Source organism: Podarcis gaigeae (assembly GCF_964106915.1).
Source record: "Podarcis gaigeae genome assembly, chromosome: 13".
In the NCBI taxonomy this organism is placed as follows: domain Eukaryota; kingdom Metazoa; phylum Chordata; class Lepidosauria; order Squamata; family Lacertidae; genus Podarcis; species Podarcis gaigeae.
In genome coordinates, this window is record NC_139689.1 from 6,563,213 (window position 1) to 6,579,230 (window position 16,018).

The 16,018-nt window shown below is 50.7% G+C and overlaps 1 protein-coding gene across 1 annotated transcript; it reads left to right on the forward strand.

The window, feature by feature from the left end:
- The first annotated feature begins 284 nt into the window (after positions 1 to 284).
- NRL (neural retina leucine zipper) lies at positions 285 to 7,714 on the forward strand. Its single transcript, XM_083707127.1, has 3 exons — positions 285 to 579; positions 3,365 to 3,761; positions 4,884 to 7,714. Exons 1-3 carry the CDS (start codon positions 437 to 439, stop codon positions 5,259 to 5,261), a joined length of 918 nt encoding a protein of 305 aa, XP_083563253.1. The 5' UTR covers positions 285 to 436; the 3' UTR covers positions 5,262 to 7,714.
- The last annotated feature ends 8,304 nt before the right edge of the window (positions 7,715 to 16,018 follow it).

The following is a 16,018-nucleotide window of genomic DNA, read 5'->3' on the forward strand; positions in this document are numbered from 1 at the left end:
GAAATAACGAATGTGGCGAAAGGGACGAATGTTGCAGAAACATCACTCTGGAGGGGGCACAGCCCTTCCCAGCTTTTCTGCCTGGAAACTGTGACTCAGGCCTCTCCGGTGATTGTGTGGCTGGCTGCACAACCGCAGCTGGGAGGCTGGAGGAGCGAAAAACAACAACAACTTGGCCTCTGTGCATTTTCCTTCTTCTCTCCAGATGAGGAAGTGCTGAGCAGAACGAAACTGGTTTCCTTGGCGTAGAGGGTTCAGGGACACCCTCCAGCAACTCCCACAGAAGTGGGAAGAGGCCTCTGGGCTGGGGGGTGCAGAGCCAAAAAGGTCCTGGGCCTGCCCCTTTTCCCCGGCATGCTAATGAGGTCCAAGGTCCCTTCTCCATTGGCCGGTGGCTAATGCGTCCCTGTGAGCTCAGCCTTTCCCGGAGCTTTAAATGGGACCCCGGAGTCCGGGCTCTGGTCTCTTGGGCTGGGCGACTGCCACCCTCCCCTGGCAGCAGTGGGCAGGGGCCAGGAAGGTTAATAGCTGGACCGCAGGAGCTGCGAGGAGGAGGCAGATGGACTCCCAAACAAACAGGTGGGCAGGGAGGTCGCAGGCTCAGCCAGGGTTCATTCCTGGTGTGTGTGTGTGTGGGGTCTTCCCCCCACCCCAAGGTGCCTCAAACCTATTGGGTGCTGTTTTCCCTCTTTCTCTTCCTCTCTCCTGGAGATCCACAGCAAAACAGCCTTGGAGAGGCGTTTGAGGGTTTGTGTCTGTGTGTGGGGCGTTTGGGAAGAGCAACTTGTGGTCTCCTCGCTTTCGTTTGTTTTCTCTCTCTCCCCTAAATCACTTTCTGCTTTCGCCTGGAAAGCTGCTGTAAGAAAGGGCTGCATCTACAGCAGGCCTCCCCCAGCCCCACAACCTGGCTCCCTCCAGATGTTTCGTACTACAACTCCCAGCAGGAACCAGGTTGCGGGGACGTTGCTCTAGATCCGAACTCTGGGATGTTGTGGGCTCCCCTCTACTCTCTTGTTGGGCTTCTTTCTTCAGAGGTAGGTCCCTTTTAGCTTGGGGGGGGGGCTCACTCCTAAGCGAGTGGGTTTAGGATAGCAGCTTTGAATGTGGGTCCTATTTAAGGACGGGACACAGAAGGCGCAGGACTGTGCAAAACCAGTCAGAGCGAATGGGACCAGGAAGCATTGCGTGTCTCTGAAAGTGAGGAATATGAAAACCAAACTCGAGGGACCCAGGAAGGGTTTTCCGCTGCGATCAAACCAGAACCGACAGAACCCGACGGCGTTTTCAGGCAGTGCGGTATAGTGGTTAGTGCGCTGCTGGAGACCAGTCTTTGGTCTGCTCTTAAGAGAGGGGAAGAAGACAGGTTGGCCAGGAATGGGGTGAAGGGAGAGAGAGAATTGCTACACCCCGCTTTTTATAGCTGCCCCAGCTTGATCAGAAGCCCCCGACTTCTAACTTCGCCCTAAACACTCTGCGATGGCGCCCAGTGATACCCGCAACCTTGCACTCCCTCCGGCAAGAGAGGCAAGAGATGTCCCAGGCAGGCAGGGTGGGGCGACCAGAAGTTCAACAGGAAACAGCTGTTTGCAGCGGGTGATTAATGGAGGTGCTTTGAGTGAAAAGGCGAGATTTATTTCTGCAGATCTTGGTCATAATCTTAACAGGGACAGGCTAGCTGCTCAGGGCACGATCAGAAAGGGGCTGGCTGGCTGGCTGGCCTTAATGTGTATAGGGCAGACCCACACTATTTAAAGCACATCAGAAACTGCCCCCCCCCCCGAGACTCCTGGGAAAAGTAGTTTGTTCAGGAACTGGAACTCTGCAACGGGAAAAGTGCAGTTCCCAGAATTACTGGGAGGAAGTCGTGTGCCTCTGCTTTGTGCCTTTATCTCCCACCTTCTTGTTCATGGTGGCGGGTTCGTGGTCCCCCCTACTCAGAAAACTAGGTTAGGCTGAGGGGGCAGCGACCGTGAGCCCAGTGAGCTTTGTGACTGAGTGAAGATTCGAATTCGGGTCTCCCAAGTCCTCGTCCTGCACTCTAACCACTGCACCACACTGGCATTAAATGTGAGGCAGCCCTTTGTTATACACCTTTAGGTGCCAGGCGACAAGGGTCCTCTTCACCCAGGCCTTGAGCTGATTGACACCCGACACCCTTTGAAATCTGTTGTGGGAGAGGGGATGGTAGGTTTGCCGTTGTCCTTGTTTTTATATCCTTCTTATTTTTACTATGTATTTCGTGGGGGGTTTTGTATCAATATTTTGACGGAAAAGATTTCGGTTACAAAGAAAGGGATGCAAAGAAAAAGAAACAAGAAACAAAAAGGGATAAAAATGCGTAGGAAGAAACAAGATACGAATATATACAATGTAGGGAAAAATACACTGTATGGACTCCCATGCATTCTGGAACAGATTTGATATTATTATCCTAATACATATGTAAACATGAAAAGCCTACTGTTGTAGTTTTATGTTGCGAGGATCTGTCCTGAGATCTGGCGGTATATGAACTGAATAAATGATTAAAAATAAAACAACAGTCCCAAAGCACCCTCTGGCTAGGTAGGGGGTTCCCTTTCTGTTTCAGAATTTGAAGCAGGCCAGCCTGGGTTAACGTTCCCCCTCCCAATGGCAGGATTTATTGGCACCCGATATCCTAGTTACCCTGCTCTGCTGCGAGGCTGCGGAGAGGGGCTAGGAAGTATGGGGGCTGGCGCCCCTCAGTTGGGGGGCTGGTGTGGACTAATAATAATAATAATAATAATTTATTATTTATAGCCCACCCATCTGGCTGGGCTTCCCCAGCCACTCTGGGCAGCTTCCAAAAAAAATATTAAAATACTGTAATACATCAAACATTAAAAGCTTCCCTAAACAGGGCTGCCTTCAGATGTCTTCTAAAAGTCTGGTAGTTGTTGTTCTCTTTGACATCTGGTGGGAGGGTGTTCCACAGGGAGGGCGCCACTACCAAGAAGGCCCTCTGCCTGGTTCCCTGTAACTTCTCACAGTGAGGGAACCGCCAGAAGGCCCTCGGAGCTGGACCTCAGTGTCCGGGTAGAACGATGGGGGTGGAGACGCTCCTCCAGGTCTCCTGGGCCTTTGAGGCCGTTTAGGGCTTTAAAGGTCAGCACCAACACTTTGAATTGTGCTCGGAAACGTACTGGGAGCCAGTGTAGGTCTTTCAAGACCGGTGTTATGTGGTCTCTACCAAGTAGAGAAGAACAGGATGCTGGGTTTGTTTTGACACGGAGAGCTAATCCATTAAGCCGACCTTCAGGCTTCCAAGGTCTGCTCTCCATCCCTGGGGAAAGCTCAGGGAGAAGTCGCCTAATCTCCCCCTTTCATCTCCCCACCTGCGCAGAATGGGTGCCCCGCCGCCCAGCCCCCTCAGCCTGGAGTACCTAGACGACATCGACCTGCTGCGCTTCGAGGTGAAGCAGGAAGTGTCCCGCACAGGGGGCAGCTTCTCCCTGAGCTCCACGCCCTGCAGCTCTGTGCCCCCTTCGCCCACCCTGGACAAGGCGGGCGACCCCAAGTCCACCCTCGAAGAGTTGTACTGGATGGCCACGCTCCACCAGACGCTGGCAGCGGCGGCGGCAGGGGGCAGCCACGAAGCCCAGCTGATGCCGGGTCTGGACGAGGCGGTGGAGGCTCTCCTGGGCGTCCCGGCGATGGACGGGGGTCTTTGGGGCGGAACGGCCCCACAGCTCCAAGGTTTCTTAGGGGCCATCGAGGGAGCTGGTGGGGAACAGCAGCAGGTGAGAGGGAGAGGGAAGAGGTTGGCGGGCGGGTGGGTTGAATTATGGGCGTTTGGGGAATGGGAGACAGAAAAGGGGGGCTCTGTAAAGTGCCGAGAGGTTCATAGGAGAAAGGTGGGAGGGACGGAAGGGTCCTTTTTCAGATCAGAGGCCTATTTTTCCATTCTGGAGTTCAACAAAGAAAGGTCCCCCTGAGACAGCTCAGTTGGTTAGAGCTGGAGGGTCTTAATCACAAGGTGGTGGGTTTGAGCCCATGTTCGGTGGAAGATCGCTGCATTTCAGGGGGTTGGACCCTCGGGTGCCTTCCAGCGCTGCAATTCTGGGATTCTAACATGCGCAATGTGTCGTATGGTAAATAAACAAGCACAGCCCCTCCCACAGCTGTAGTTAAGAGGGTTTTACACCCAAGATTTTACTGCCTGCCATTTGCTTTCCAGGCGCTGGAGATGTAAAGACGAAAGCTCCTGAGCATGTGCAGAGCACCCTTCCCTTACATGCCTCTGAGAGCCACAATGTGGAGATCTACCAGAAAAGTACAGTGGTACCTCTGGAAGCGAACGGGATCCATTCCGGAGCCCCGTTCACATCCTGAAGCGAACGCAACCTGCATCAACGGGTTGCAATTCACCGCTTCCGTGCATGCGCACGATGTCATTTTGAGCGTCTGCGCATGCGCAAGCGGCAAAACCCGGAAATAACGCTCTCTGTTACTTCTGGGTCGCCGCGGAGTGCAACCTGAAAAGGCTTAACCTGAAGCGACTTCAACCCGAGTTACGACTGTAAATAAATATAAACAAACATAACATAAAATCATACAATTGTAGAGTTGAATGGGACCCTGAGAATCTTCAGACCCAACTCCCTACGACGCAGGAATGTTTTGCCCAATGTGGGATTCGGACCACCCCACCCCAAGTTTAAGAGTCTCACACTCTGCCAACTGAACTATCCGGGTGGGGACAAAAGTTGGCAAGGAGTATTCACAGATAATTCTGCCGTGGAGATTTTCTTCCACCGGGGAGGCTGGCCGCAGGGAAAAAACCCCGAGGGATTTCTCTGGAGGGATTTTCGGCTCACCTTCTCACTGGCGTTCCTTCTCCCTTTCCCTCCCTCCCTTCACAGCTGTCCACGCTCTGCGACCGCTTCTCCGACGCGCAGCTGGTCTCCATGTCGGTGCGCGACCTCAACCGCCAGCTGCGCGGCTTCGGCAAGGACGAGGTGCAGCGGCTGAAGCAGAAGAGGCGCACGCTCAAGAACCGTGGCTACGCCCAGTCGTGCCGCTTCAAGAGGGTGCAGCAGCGCCACGTCCTGGAGGCCGAAAAGTCCCAGCTGGCGCAGCAGCTGGAGTCCCTGCGCGCCGAGGTGGCGAGGGTGGCTCACGAAAGGGACATCTACAAGGCCCGCTGCCAGAAGCTGCTGGGGGACGCCGGGGGGCACTGCGGCGAGGGGGCGGAGCCTTCGGCACCTCAGCCCACCTCGATGGCACATTTTTACCTATGAGCGGCTCCCTTCCTGGCATGACGGACTGTGGGTGGGCGAGGGAACTGGGCGGGTTGCTTTCTTGTCCCACTACAACTTGGCCACTGGGGGTCGCTGTGGACCAAGGGGCTGCCCTCCTCTTTCCCTCCACTAGGGGGCGACATGAACACAGGCACTCCCCTTTTTCCCACACCAGGTGGCGCAAGAGAACATAGGCCGCCGGGCAAGGAGACAATCTCCACGGCAAAAGCATCTCTCAGGTCGTGGCTCTTTCCCTTCCAGGGAACCCCGGGAACTGAAGTTTCCCATGGTTCCCGGTGGCACCGAAGCCCCGTCGAGTCTGTTGTGTAGCTATCCCGGGAGCTCTTGGGCTTTCTGAGAAGTGTGCTTTCTGCGTCGTTCTTACCTCCACCGCTAGGCAAAGGAAAAATAATAAAAGCCAGAGAGTGTGTGTGTATGAGAGAGATGATTGAAGACGGCTTCCATTTTCTCCCCAGAGCGACGGTGCATTGGGCAGTGATGTCGTTGCAGCGGGGCCTGGGGAGGCAATTGGGGTCACCGGATTTGGGTTCTTGGGGATCCATGCACCCCGCTTTTGAGCTCATGTCCTGCTTTGCAGATTTCCTCTTAGGGCATCGAACCGGTCATTGCAAGAACAAGATCCTGGGCTAGGTGGACCCTGGGCTCAATCCAGCAGGCTGTTCTTATGTTCTGAGGGCCACATACAAAATATACAGTTTCATATAGGGAAACCAGGCGGATGCCACAAAACAATTTGAGCCCATTTCCAGCAAGGAAAAAATGTGTGGTGTTGTTGTTTTTGTGTGTGTACACAAATAATCTCACATTCAGTAGCGGGGTTTTCCTTTGTGGCTCACAATTCCAGGCCTGCCGGGCTGGTTTTTGAGAAATGGGCTAACATAAAGGGAGCAGAGCGTGTCGGGATAGAAATTTCCGGAAATGGGGAAGGAAGCACTTGCTGCGGTTGCTAAGCAACAGCCCCAGCATCCCTCCCGGCCCCTTTCTCAATCCTGGCAAAACAGCTCAGTGGAACTGAAGTGCAGCGGCCATGCTGTGACGGGGAAGAGAATCGCTGGCACCCTCTGAGGATTTGGCCTGTTTTGCAGGGAAATTGTTAGGGAAAGGGGTGATATCTAACAGTGCGTCTCAAGGACGCTTTTTGCTCCAAAGGGAGCCACAGTCTCAGGCCTTCCTCCTGTCGATAACATGCTATTTTAAGAGTTTCCCGTTCCCCACATGCTAATTCCTCCCAACGTCCCAGGATCAAATCCCCGTCTGGGAAACTCCGTTTTCGACAAAGAGGAGAAACAACACCACTGCAGTTTGTGTGCTCTGCCTTTCTTATTCCGAGAGTCCAAAGAGCAAAGGGCAAGGAGTTTTAAAGGAAGATGGAGACAGCACCTTGGAACATAACCACGAAGGAAGGCTGGGAAATCTAGCAAGTCCACCTTCTCTACTGCCTGGAAAGGGATAATTATATTAATGATTTTTTAAAAAAACTGCATTATATTAGGCAGGTCCTATTACTATAAAAAGTGTCTGTGTGTGTGTGTGTGTGTGCATTTCAGTGCGATCATAAAAGAATGCATGTTCAGAATGGAACATAGCGTGCATGTAATATATGGAAAGGAGTTGTAATGTGGGGGTGCAATTCTGTGTTTTGTGTGTGTGTGTGTGTGTCTGTGCATGCTGTTGTAGCCACACACTTGCATTAGCTGCGCATGTAACGATGTGTGACAGGGTTTTATGTCTGCACAATGAGCGTACCACACGTTTAAAGCACACTTACAGGGCATGGCATGCCCCCAAAGAACCCTGGGAGCTTGTCAGCTCCTGGGATTCACTGGGGGAAGTCGGATGCATTTTAAATGTGCGTTGAATGTGCTTTAAATGTATGGTGCCATCGGAGAAGCACTCAGAAACAGCGGCGTGCAATCGAGCGTTCCCACAGCAAGGGATGCGCAAACACAATTTATTGTGCAGCTGTGCGCTGTCCCGTTGTAGTTATCCTTGTTGTTAAGCGCACTTAAGATGAACCCTGCGCATGACTCTGAGCATGGACTCGCGCAAGGGTGATTGTGAGTGATCCTTAGTGTGTATCTGACTGGGTGGCTTGTGGTTTGCTTGCGCATGGGGCAGGAAGGTGGGCATTCGGGGGGGGAAGCAGGACATGGCTGTGGGCAAACGGGTGACTCCCAAATATGTGCGTTGTGTGGCGCAAATTTATCGCTCCCTTTGAGGTACACACAACAACGCCACCGCACCCAGGCAGCTGCCTCAATCTGTTTAGCTTTCCAATATTTTCTACTATTTATTTTCGAAACGACTCCTTTTCGCTCCGAGTGAAAATTCTGAGCTAGTGGGCAGCCCAGAAGGGGGAAATCAGAGACAGAAGATTTTCTGGTATGGATGGATTTTTAAAAATAATAAAAGGACCCTTTAAAAAAACAAAAGAAGGTAACAAAGAGTGTGGAGTTCTTTCAGTTTCTGCATGGTGCCTGTTTACGTAGGCCTGGCTGCTTTCTGAACATTTCGAAGAGAGAAGACTGCTTAGCGTTCCTGTACTTTACTCCCTTCTTGTGCTGAGATAATCAATGAGAGACTTTTCCCTTTTGCTCCCTAGCAATCTGATCTGGATACAATCCAGTGGATAAAAGGCCTGGAGGTGAAGACACCTTGGGCTCAAAGTCTGCCTAGCCGTGGTCTTATCACCTGGGCAAGTCGCATATGCCTCAGTTTCCACATCTGTACAATGGGCTGCTAATAATGTTGGGTGGGGTGAGCACTGGAGGGCTGGAGCTCAGTGGCCCAGCATCTGATTGCATGCCGAAGGTCCTAGGTTCAATCCCTAATTGGGAGAGAGAATCCTGCAGAGCTTCTGCCAGTCCGTGTTGACAATACTGAGCTATATGGACCAATGGCTTCGCTTTGTGTAAGACAGCTTCCTGGCAAGTCTATTCTGCACGATGTTCACAAGCAAGGACTGCAAAAACACCACTTCCCCCTCAAAAAAAAAGTGCTGAATTAATAAGTGCTGTGATTAATAATATAGTCAAAGCTCTACTGAAAGCATAGCTGGAAAAAAACAACAGCCCACCTCCTGCTCTGGTCTGGATGCTTGAGTTTTGCTGAGTTTTGTCCCTGGGGCCAAAGGAGATGATGAACCATAAGACGGGGTGTTGCCATCCCTGGGCACAAGGTGGCGCCAGAGGACAAACAAGCCCTAAAGGCTAGGAGATCCAAGGACTAAAATAAAATAAAATAAAATAAAATAAAATAAAATAAAATAAAATAAAATTTTATTATTTATACCCTGCCCATCTGGATGGGTTTTCCCAGCCACTCTGGGCGGCTTACAGCATATCTAAAAACATAATAAAAACAGCAAGTGTAAAATGAAATGAGCCCATGTTTTTCTACAGACACTGTATCCCCCCCACCTCCCTGCTTCCAGTCCTAGAGGTTACAGAAGGAACTCTGTACATGCTCAGAAACATTTGTTTGGAGTTTCTGCCTTCCCATGTGAATTTGATTAATCACAGCCTCTAACCCAGAGCTTTTCAAACTGTGTGTCGCGACACATTAGCATGTCGGCTGCAGTGTGCAGATGTATCGCACAAACACTCCTTGTGCTCTTTCTGGGGCTGGAAAAAGGGTTAGTTTAACCTCTGGTTTGCTAGTAAAACTGAATTACTGTGTCGGAAAATGATGCAGCGTTTCTAAAAAGTGTGTCACAACATGAGAAGTTTGGAAAGCTCTGTTCTAAACGCTTACGCTCTCATTCCTTTGCACCTCATCAAGAGGAACAAACCACTCCAATCCAGCCATCAGAGATAACTTTTCATTGGGCGTTTTCTCGGTGAGCAAAATATTAACCGCATAGATTTTGGAGGCAACCGATGTGCCAACTCGCAAAGAAATGATACACGCATCACTATGAACTTGTCACATCGTCAACTCAGATACCAAACTTGCTCGGGATAACTGATAAGGGAATGACCCTGGAGTTTTGTTTTATTTATTACTGATTCCAAGGCATCATGTAAAAAGCGAATGACAATTGACTATCGTGTACAGAATAGTGTGATTATGTTACTGTAAGTTTATTTTAAAGTAAAGGTAAAGGGACCCCTGACCATTAGGTCCAGTTGCGACCGACTCTGGGGTCGCGGCGCTCATCTCGCTTTATTGGCCGAGGGAGCCGGCGTACAGCTTCTGGGTCATGTGGCCAGCATGACTAAGCCGCTTCTGACGAACCAGCGCAGCGCACGGAAACGCCGTTTACCTTCCCGCCGGAGCGGTACCTATTTATCTACTTGCATTCTGATGTGTTTTCAAACTGCTAGGTAGGCAGGAACAGGGACCGAGCAACGGGAGCTCACCCCGTCATGGGGATTCGAACCGCCAACCTTCTGATCGGCAAGTCCTAGGCTCTGTGGTTTAACCCACAGCACCACCCGCGTCCCTAAGTTTATTTTAGGTTTAGTTTATTAGGACAGCCTGAGTGGGTTTTTTCCTCATGTGGTAGTGACTTCAGTTTATTTCAGCACGTGATGAATTCTGAATTAGATATATACGGGGGCACCAAATTCTTTTAAGTGCTCAAGGCCTCTAAAGGTCTTAATCTGCCCCAGACGCCACAACGAGAAGCCTGGAAGACCTAAACACAGCAGCCTTCTCCCTTCTTGCAGTTCCCAACAACTCATCAAAACTCCCTTCCCTATTCCTTCCCTGAGAGATGGCAGTTGGGGACACCCCCAATTATTATTTTTTGTTCCCAGAAACATCTGCTAGGAGGCTGGGCTGCAGATGGATGCATAATAGGCTGTTGCCTCTGTGTGGCGCCCCCTGCTGGGTAAATGTCCCCCCTCTCAGGAGGGTGACACAAAGACCGCCTGCCAGCTGCCGTGCCAGGATGGTTCCTGGCAGCTCTGTAATTAGACCCCAAAGCCGCGGATCTCAGATCAGCCTGGCAGAACCGCTGCAAAAGTTGGCTGCTGTCCTGAGCCTTGGCGTCTCCTTGGCAGTTTCGCCCCACACGATCCGTAGCCTTCCTTGACCCCAAGGTTTGCTTTCCTCCGTTGCCCTCCTCCTCCTCCTTCCCCTCCACAAAAAGTATGACTAAATTGCGATTAAAAATATGAGCTATTGGTGGAGGGCGAAGGGATTTGCGTACAATGATACCCAAGATCGGGGGCATGATGGATGTAAATTGGGTTAGGGTTTTCCTCACCCTTCTAGGCCTGGGATTCTGGCAAAGGATGCTGCGCTGTGATTTGAACTGGCTTTGCAACCTGGGTACAAATGAGCTCTACCCTAAGTGCTAAGGATCGTGCCCATGCACGCTCACTTCAGAAACCGAAAGCTCCCCAGCACGGACTGAAAGCAGCGCCTGCGAGGGCAAGGCTGTGATTCTCGAATGGTGGTGGTGAGGAAGAAAAGCAGCCTGCACGTGCTCAGAGGCACTTTGTTTATTGCTTCCAGAAGAGCCCATCTAGTCCAGAATTCTGTTCTCACAGCGGCCGACTTGATGCCGGCCAGCAGGCAGGAGCCCTCTCACTTAACCCAGGCCTCGGCACTTTAAAAAACAAAACGGTTGGTTAGATTTTCAGGGGCACCGAATTCCCCTCAAGGGTCTCATCCCTTTTCCCAAAGATGCCGACACTCTGCAGGCTTGCTGTAGTGTAGAGGCTGGCCGGCCACTATGAGAACTGATAAAGGTAAAGGGACCCCTGACCATTAGGTCCAGTCATGGCCGACTCTGGGGTTGCGGCGTTCATCTCACTTTATTGGCCAAGGGAGCCGGCATACAGCTTCTGAGTCCTGTGGCCAGCATGACTAAGCTGCTTCTGGCAAACCAGAGGAGCACACGGAAATGCCGTTTCCCTTCCTGCCGGAGTGGTACCTATTTATCTACTTTCACTTTGACGTGCTTTTGAACTGCTAGGTTGGCAGGAGCAGGGACCGAGCAACGGGAGCTCACCCTGTCGCAGGGATTCGAACCGCCAACCTTCTGATCGGCAAGCCCTAGGCTCTGTGGTTTAACCCACAGCGCCACCCGCGTCCCTGTGAGAACTAGATTTTGGACTAAAGGGCCTGATCCAGTGAGCAATTCTTCCTTCTTATATGCACAGCCCGTCATCTCAATCATACCCAAGCAGCTCTTGGCTTCAACACCCCGATTAACAGAAAAAAGGGGGAAGATTATGGCAAAGATCCTTAGATTGCTTCTAAACACGATTGCTGAATGGATCCTCAGCGTTCAAAGGCACTCTATCCCTGATTACCAGTTGCTGGCAGGTCAGGCAAGTGGAGCGGTATTTTATTTTTACTTCTCGGCCCTGCTTGTGGGTTCTCCAAGTGTCTGGTGCCCAGTGGGCAGGATGAATGGGCAGAAAGGGGGGGCGCCTCCATATGCTCAGCTCTGCAGATAAGTTCCCCAAGGTCTTTCGCCCTGACCCCCTGCCAGTATCTCGGCCCTGCTATCACCCACCCTGCCGAAGAGCTGTTGTGAAATGTGCTTTCTGCTTGCAAAGCTGGCCTGTGCCCAAGGCTGGCACCCTGCCCGGGCTTTTTCTCGTTGGAAAGGGGGGTGGAAGTGCCGTTCTCGGTAGCCACCCTGTCGCCCGCAATATATTTGCCCTTTCTCCTCTTAATGAATATCCCTGTAATTAATATCTCTGCTCCCCACCTCCTCCCCTCTCCAGCCGGCCTCGGGGGGGGGGGTTGTTTTTAGGACATGATGGCATCGAGGTGGGAGAACAGATGACTCCATTGCACATCATCTATGAGGCCTTGAGAAAGAGATAGGGGAGGAAGGCACACTCGGTTTCTCCCGCGAGTCTCTCCTTCTGTTGAAAGTGGGAGAGATTGTGTTTTTGTTTTGCTTCTTCAAATTCCTACTGACAGTGTCCCAAATACAGAGCTTCCCCCAGCGGATGGGGGGCAGGCGTGGGCGGCTATCTGGCACGCTGATGGAGGAGGAAGAAAAGAGCTCTTGCTGCAGAGCCGACGTTTAAATTGTTCTGAAACGGGCGAGGGAAGCGACAACAGCATCTATCCGGGAGACACCCCCCACTAAAAAGCCTTCATGGAATTGTAGCTTTGCAAGGGGCACCAGAGTCATCTAGTCCCACCCCCTGCAATGCAGGAAGCTTTTACCAAACTTGGGGCTCGAACCTGACCCTGGGATTTAGAGATCGTGCTCTGCCGACCAGAGCTATTCAAACTCTTTATCACTTTATCATTAAAAAAGATGTCACAGAGAACAGAATATAACCCAAGACCCAGGAGATATAATAGTTTGGGCAGACTGAAGGAAAAATCTGGGTTTTGTTTTGGTTCCATGCTGATGGTCCTCATTATTATTGCATTTTCTCCCACCTTTTTCTCCAGGGGGCTTGGCAGCGTATGTGGTTCTCCCCTTCATTTTGTCCTCACAACAGCTCTATGAGGTAGGTTAAGCTGAGTAGGATTGCATGGCCCGAAAGTCACCCAGAGAGCTTCATATCCGAGTGAGGATTTGAACCCTGGTCTCCCAGGTCCTCATCCAACACTTGAACTGCTACAGCACACTGTAGTTAATTTCTACAGAAAGAGGTCTCAAACTCCAGCCAAACTGCCCCCAGGGTGCCAAATCCTCTGGTTGTGTGAAGAGTCAGTGACGAGGGAATTGCACTCTGCGCGCGGTCAGAAGCATTCATTGCTGCTTCCGAGCGTGGACATGCAGAACAGGCTCTTAGGCTGAATTCTGCAAGGGAGAGCAAAAGGAAAGCTGATGGTTGCAAAATCACCAGCAGGATACGCCACACTTTATTAAGCTTCAATTTAAGCTCTGCAGAGTATGGAATGCACTAGTGTCAGATGCACAATTGTGTATCGGAGCCGCAGTTACACTTATTTCTCCTTCTTCTGGCACCCCACCTGCACCATTCATTTCCCTCCAATGACCACAGTGCGGCCTAGTAGTGGCTGCCTTTTATCTCGCATCAACCTTGCGAGGCAGGTTAGGCAGGGGGAGACCACGACCGGCCTGAGAGAACCCAGCGAGCCTCCTGGCTGCAATGCGGCACCCATCGGGCAGCCGCTCTGAGCATCCTGCCACGGCGCCACTTTCCGCTTCCTCCTCAATTACTTTCCCCGCCACAATCTGAGGCTTCTTCTATAGAGCACGCTGGCCAACTGAGTTCCCTCCAAGTCCCAGGAGATCTTGCTATGCTGTTCCCATTGCGCTGGTCCAAAGGGACGGTTGTGCCAGGCTGGCAGGAGGTGGGTGGGGAAGGTGCCAGGGCAAGTGAGCTCATCAGGCTGCCAGGATTTGCTCCCTAGGCACCACTCTGGTACCTGTTGCAGGAATTTATATATAGGTTGGGGGGGTTGCCCCTCCAGCAGATATCATGCACATGCAGCCCACTATCAAACCAGCACAATCACTTTTGTGATGTGTCCCCACAAAACACTTCATCACAGTTTCTATCTATTCAAAGGGCCTCAATACCAAATGTAAGAATTCACTGATAAATGTTATTTCTGTACTGGCTCACTGGGAAAACTTCAGAAATTCATATAGACATGTGAGCTCAGCTCCTCAGCAGCCCCTCTGCCTGAGTGATAATCCCTGGCCTCCTGATACCTGAGTGCCAGACAGGTAGCCATTCCAGAAATAACAAACCCAGATGAAGACAAAAGGGTGTGATTCACTTGGCTGGGAAACAGGGAGATGTAAATATCTCTTTTGTTACACTTGATGGGTGTTTGGTGGAGGGCAAGGGGAACCATGGGGCAGGGTCCAGGATGCTCAGATTACTGCCCCCAGACCTCCCCTTTCATGATGTAACCGTGAAGAATGAGTGATGTAGCTGGTGGGGGGGTGTAACATGGGGATTAGCAGTTAATAAAAGTCTGGGTTCACTTTTGTTCGGGGCTTCCATCTTGTTCCACCTTGTGGCAGGTGGGAGTCCTGTCGCGACAGTCTTCAATAAAGACCAAGCCTACTGGCTGCTGTTTTGCTCTGGTATTCCTGGCTGCTGTCCTTGTTTTTTTGTCCAAGGGAGCCCTCAGATTTCTCCGTTAACATACCCAAGGTGGGTCAGAGGATGCAGCAACCTGTGGTTGCCTAGCAACCATGGAGCTCACCCCCCATGCCTTTTCTCATTGCCCAGCAAAGCAGCCAGAAGAGGGATTTTCTATTCTTTTTTGTTTTGTTATCTTTTTCTTTTTCTTTTTTTCATCTTTGTGATTTGTTTGAAACTCTAATAAATATTATTTTTTTAAAAAAACAAAAAACAAAAACAGAAGAGGCTTGCAATCACTAACTAGGCCCAAGCGGTTGCCTAGCAACCAGGCCTAACTCACTTCTCCCTTTCTCCCAGCACTGCAAGAGGAATTTTATTAATTTGCTTTATTTTCATTGTTGTTTCCCCCAAAGCCTCCAAATGGCTTAGTGTGGTGCACAGGCTACTCCTTCCCCTTTTATCCTTACAACAAGCCTGCGAGGTTGTCTAGCCCACAAAGGTCCCGCTTGACGTGCAACACCAGCCACCAGACCCACATTTAAAGCACCATTGTGCCACTATAAACACACATGGCTTCCCCCAAGGGATCCCGGGAAATGTAGTTGTTTGGAGACCCTTCACAGAGCTATAGTTTCCCAGAGTTCCCTGGGGGGGAGGGATGGATTTTCCTGGACCCCTCTTAAGAACTGCAGCTCTGTGATGGAGGGGAATGGGGCTCTCCTAAAAACTACGGTTCCCAGAATTGTTGGGGGGGGGGAGCCATGGGGATTAAAGTGGTACAAAAGTGCTTTAAATCTGTGGTGTGGATGTGGCCAGAGAGGGTGACTCTAGGGAGACAGAACAAGGGCAACACACCCGCTTCCCAAAGGGGCCCGATTAGGGCTGCCATACGTTGGGTTTTCCCGATATTTCCGGGATTTCAAAGGTGGAATTGATATCCGGGGGGGATTTCCAAAAGACGGCGCTTTGTCCTGGATCTTAGACAAGTCAATCGAAAAATTGCGTGGTTTTTGGTAGAAAAAAAGCTCAACAATTTTGGGGTTAGCTTCTGAAAGATCCATACTCCTGCACCTCCATTTTCTTTTTAAAGGTTTGATCTTTTATCGTGTTTTTAGTATTCTGTTGGGAGCCGCCCAGTGTGGCTGGGGAAACCCAGCCAAATGGGTGGGGTAGAAATAAATAATAATAATAATAATAATAATAATAATAATAATAATAATAATAATTAAATTGGCCCAGGAGGTTCTGGAAACCGACTCCTGTACCAGACATAGGCCACACTCACACCATACATTTAAAACCGCCCTGGCTTCCTCCAGGTAATTATGGGAATTGTAGTTTGCTAAGGCTGCTGGTAGTTAAGATTCCCCCTCTTCCCCACACAGAGCTACAATATCAGAGCGGTTTAACAATCAATCCCTCTTAACAGAGAATTGTGGGAACTGTAGTTCTCTTGAGGGTGTTACGGAAGGGGGGGCATGTCTTCTTCACCTTCTTCTTCGCTACAATATATCAATTTATTTCCAATTGTCAATGTCAAAAGAGACTAAAATCTATAAAATTCATAGAAAATCAGCGTGCCAGTTTGCTCAATTACTCTAGGACTCCATCACACCTCCCCTGTCCAGCATAATCCCTCAAGCAAGGTGTCAAGACCCTAATCCTTTCAAATTGCTCTGATCAGCCTTTCCTCCAGACAATGTCAGGTGGCAGACTATGCATATTTGGGACTATTGTTTTCTC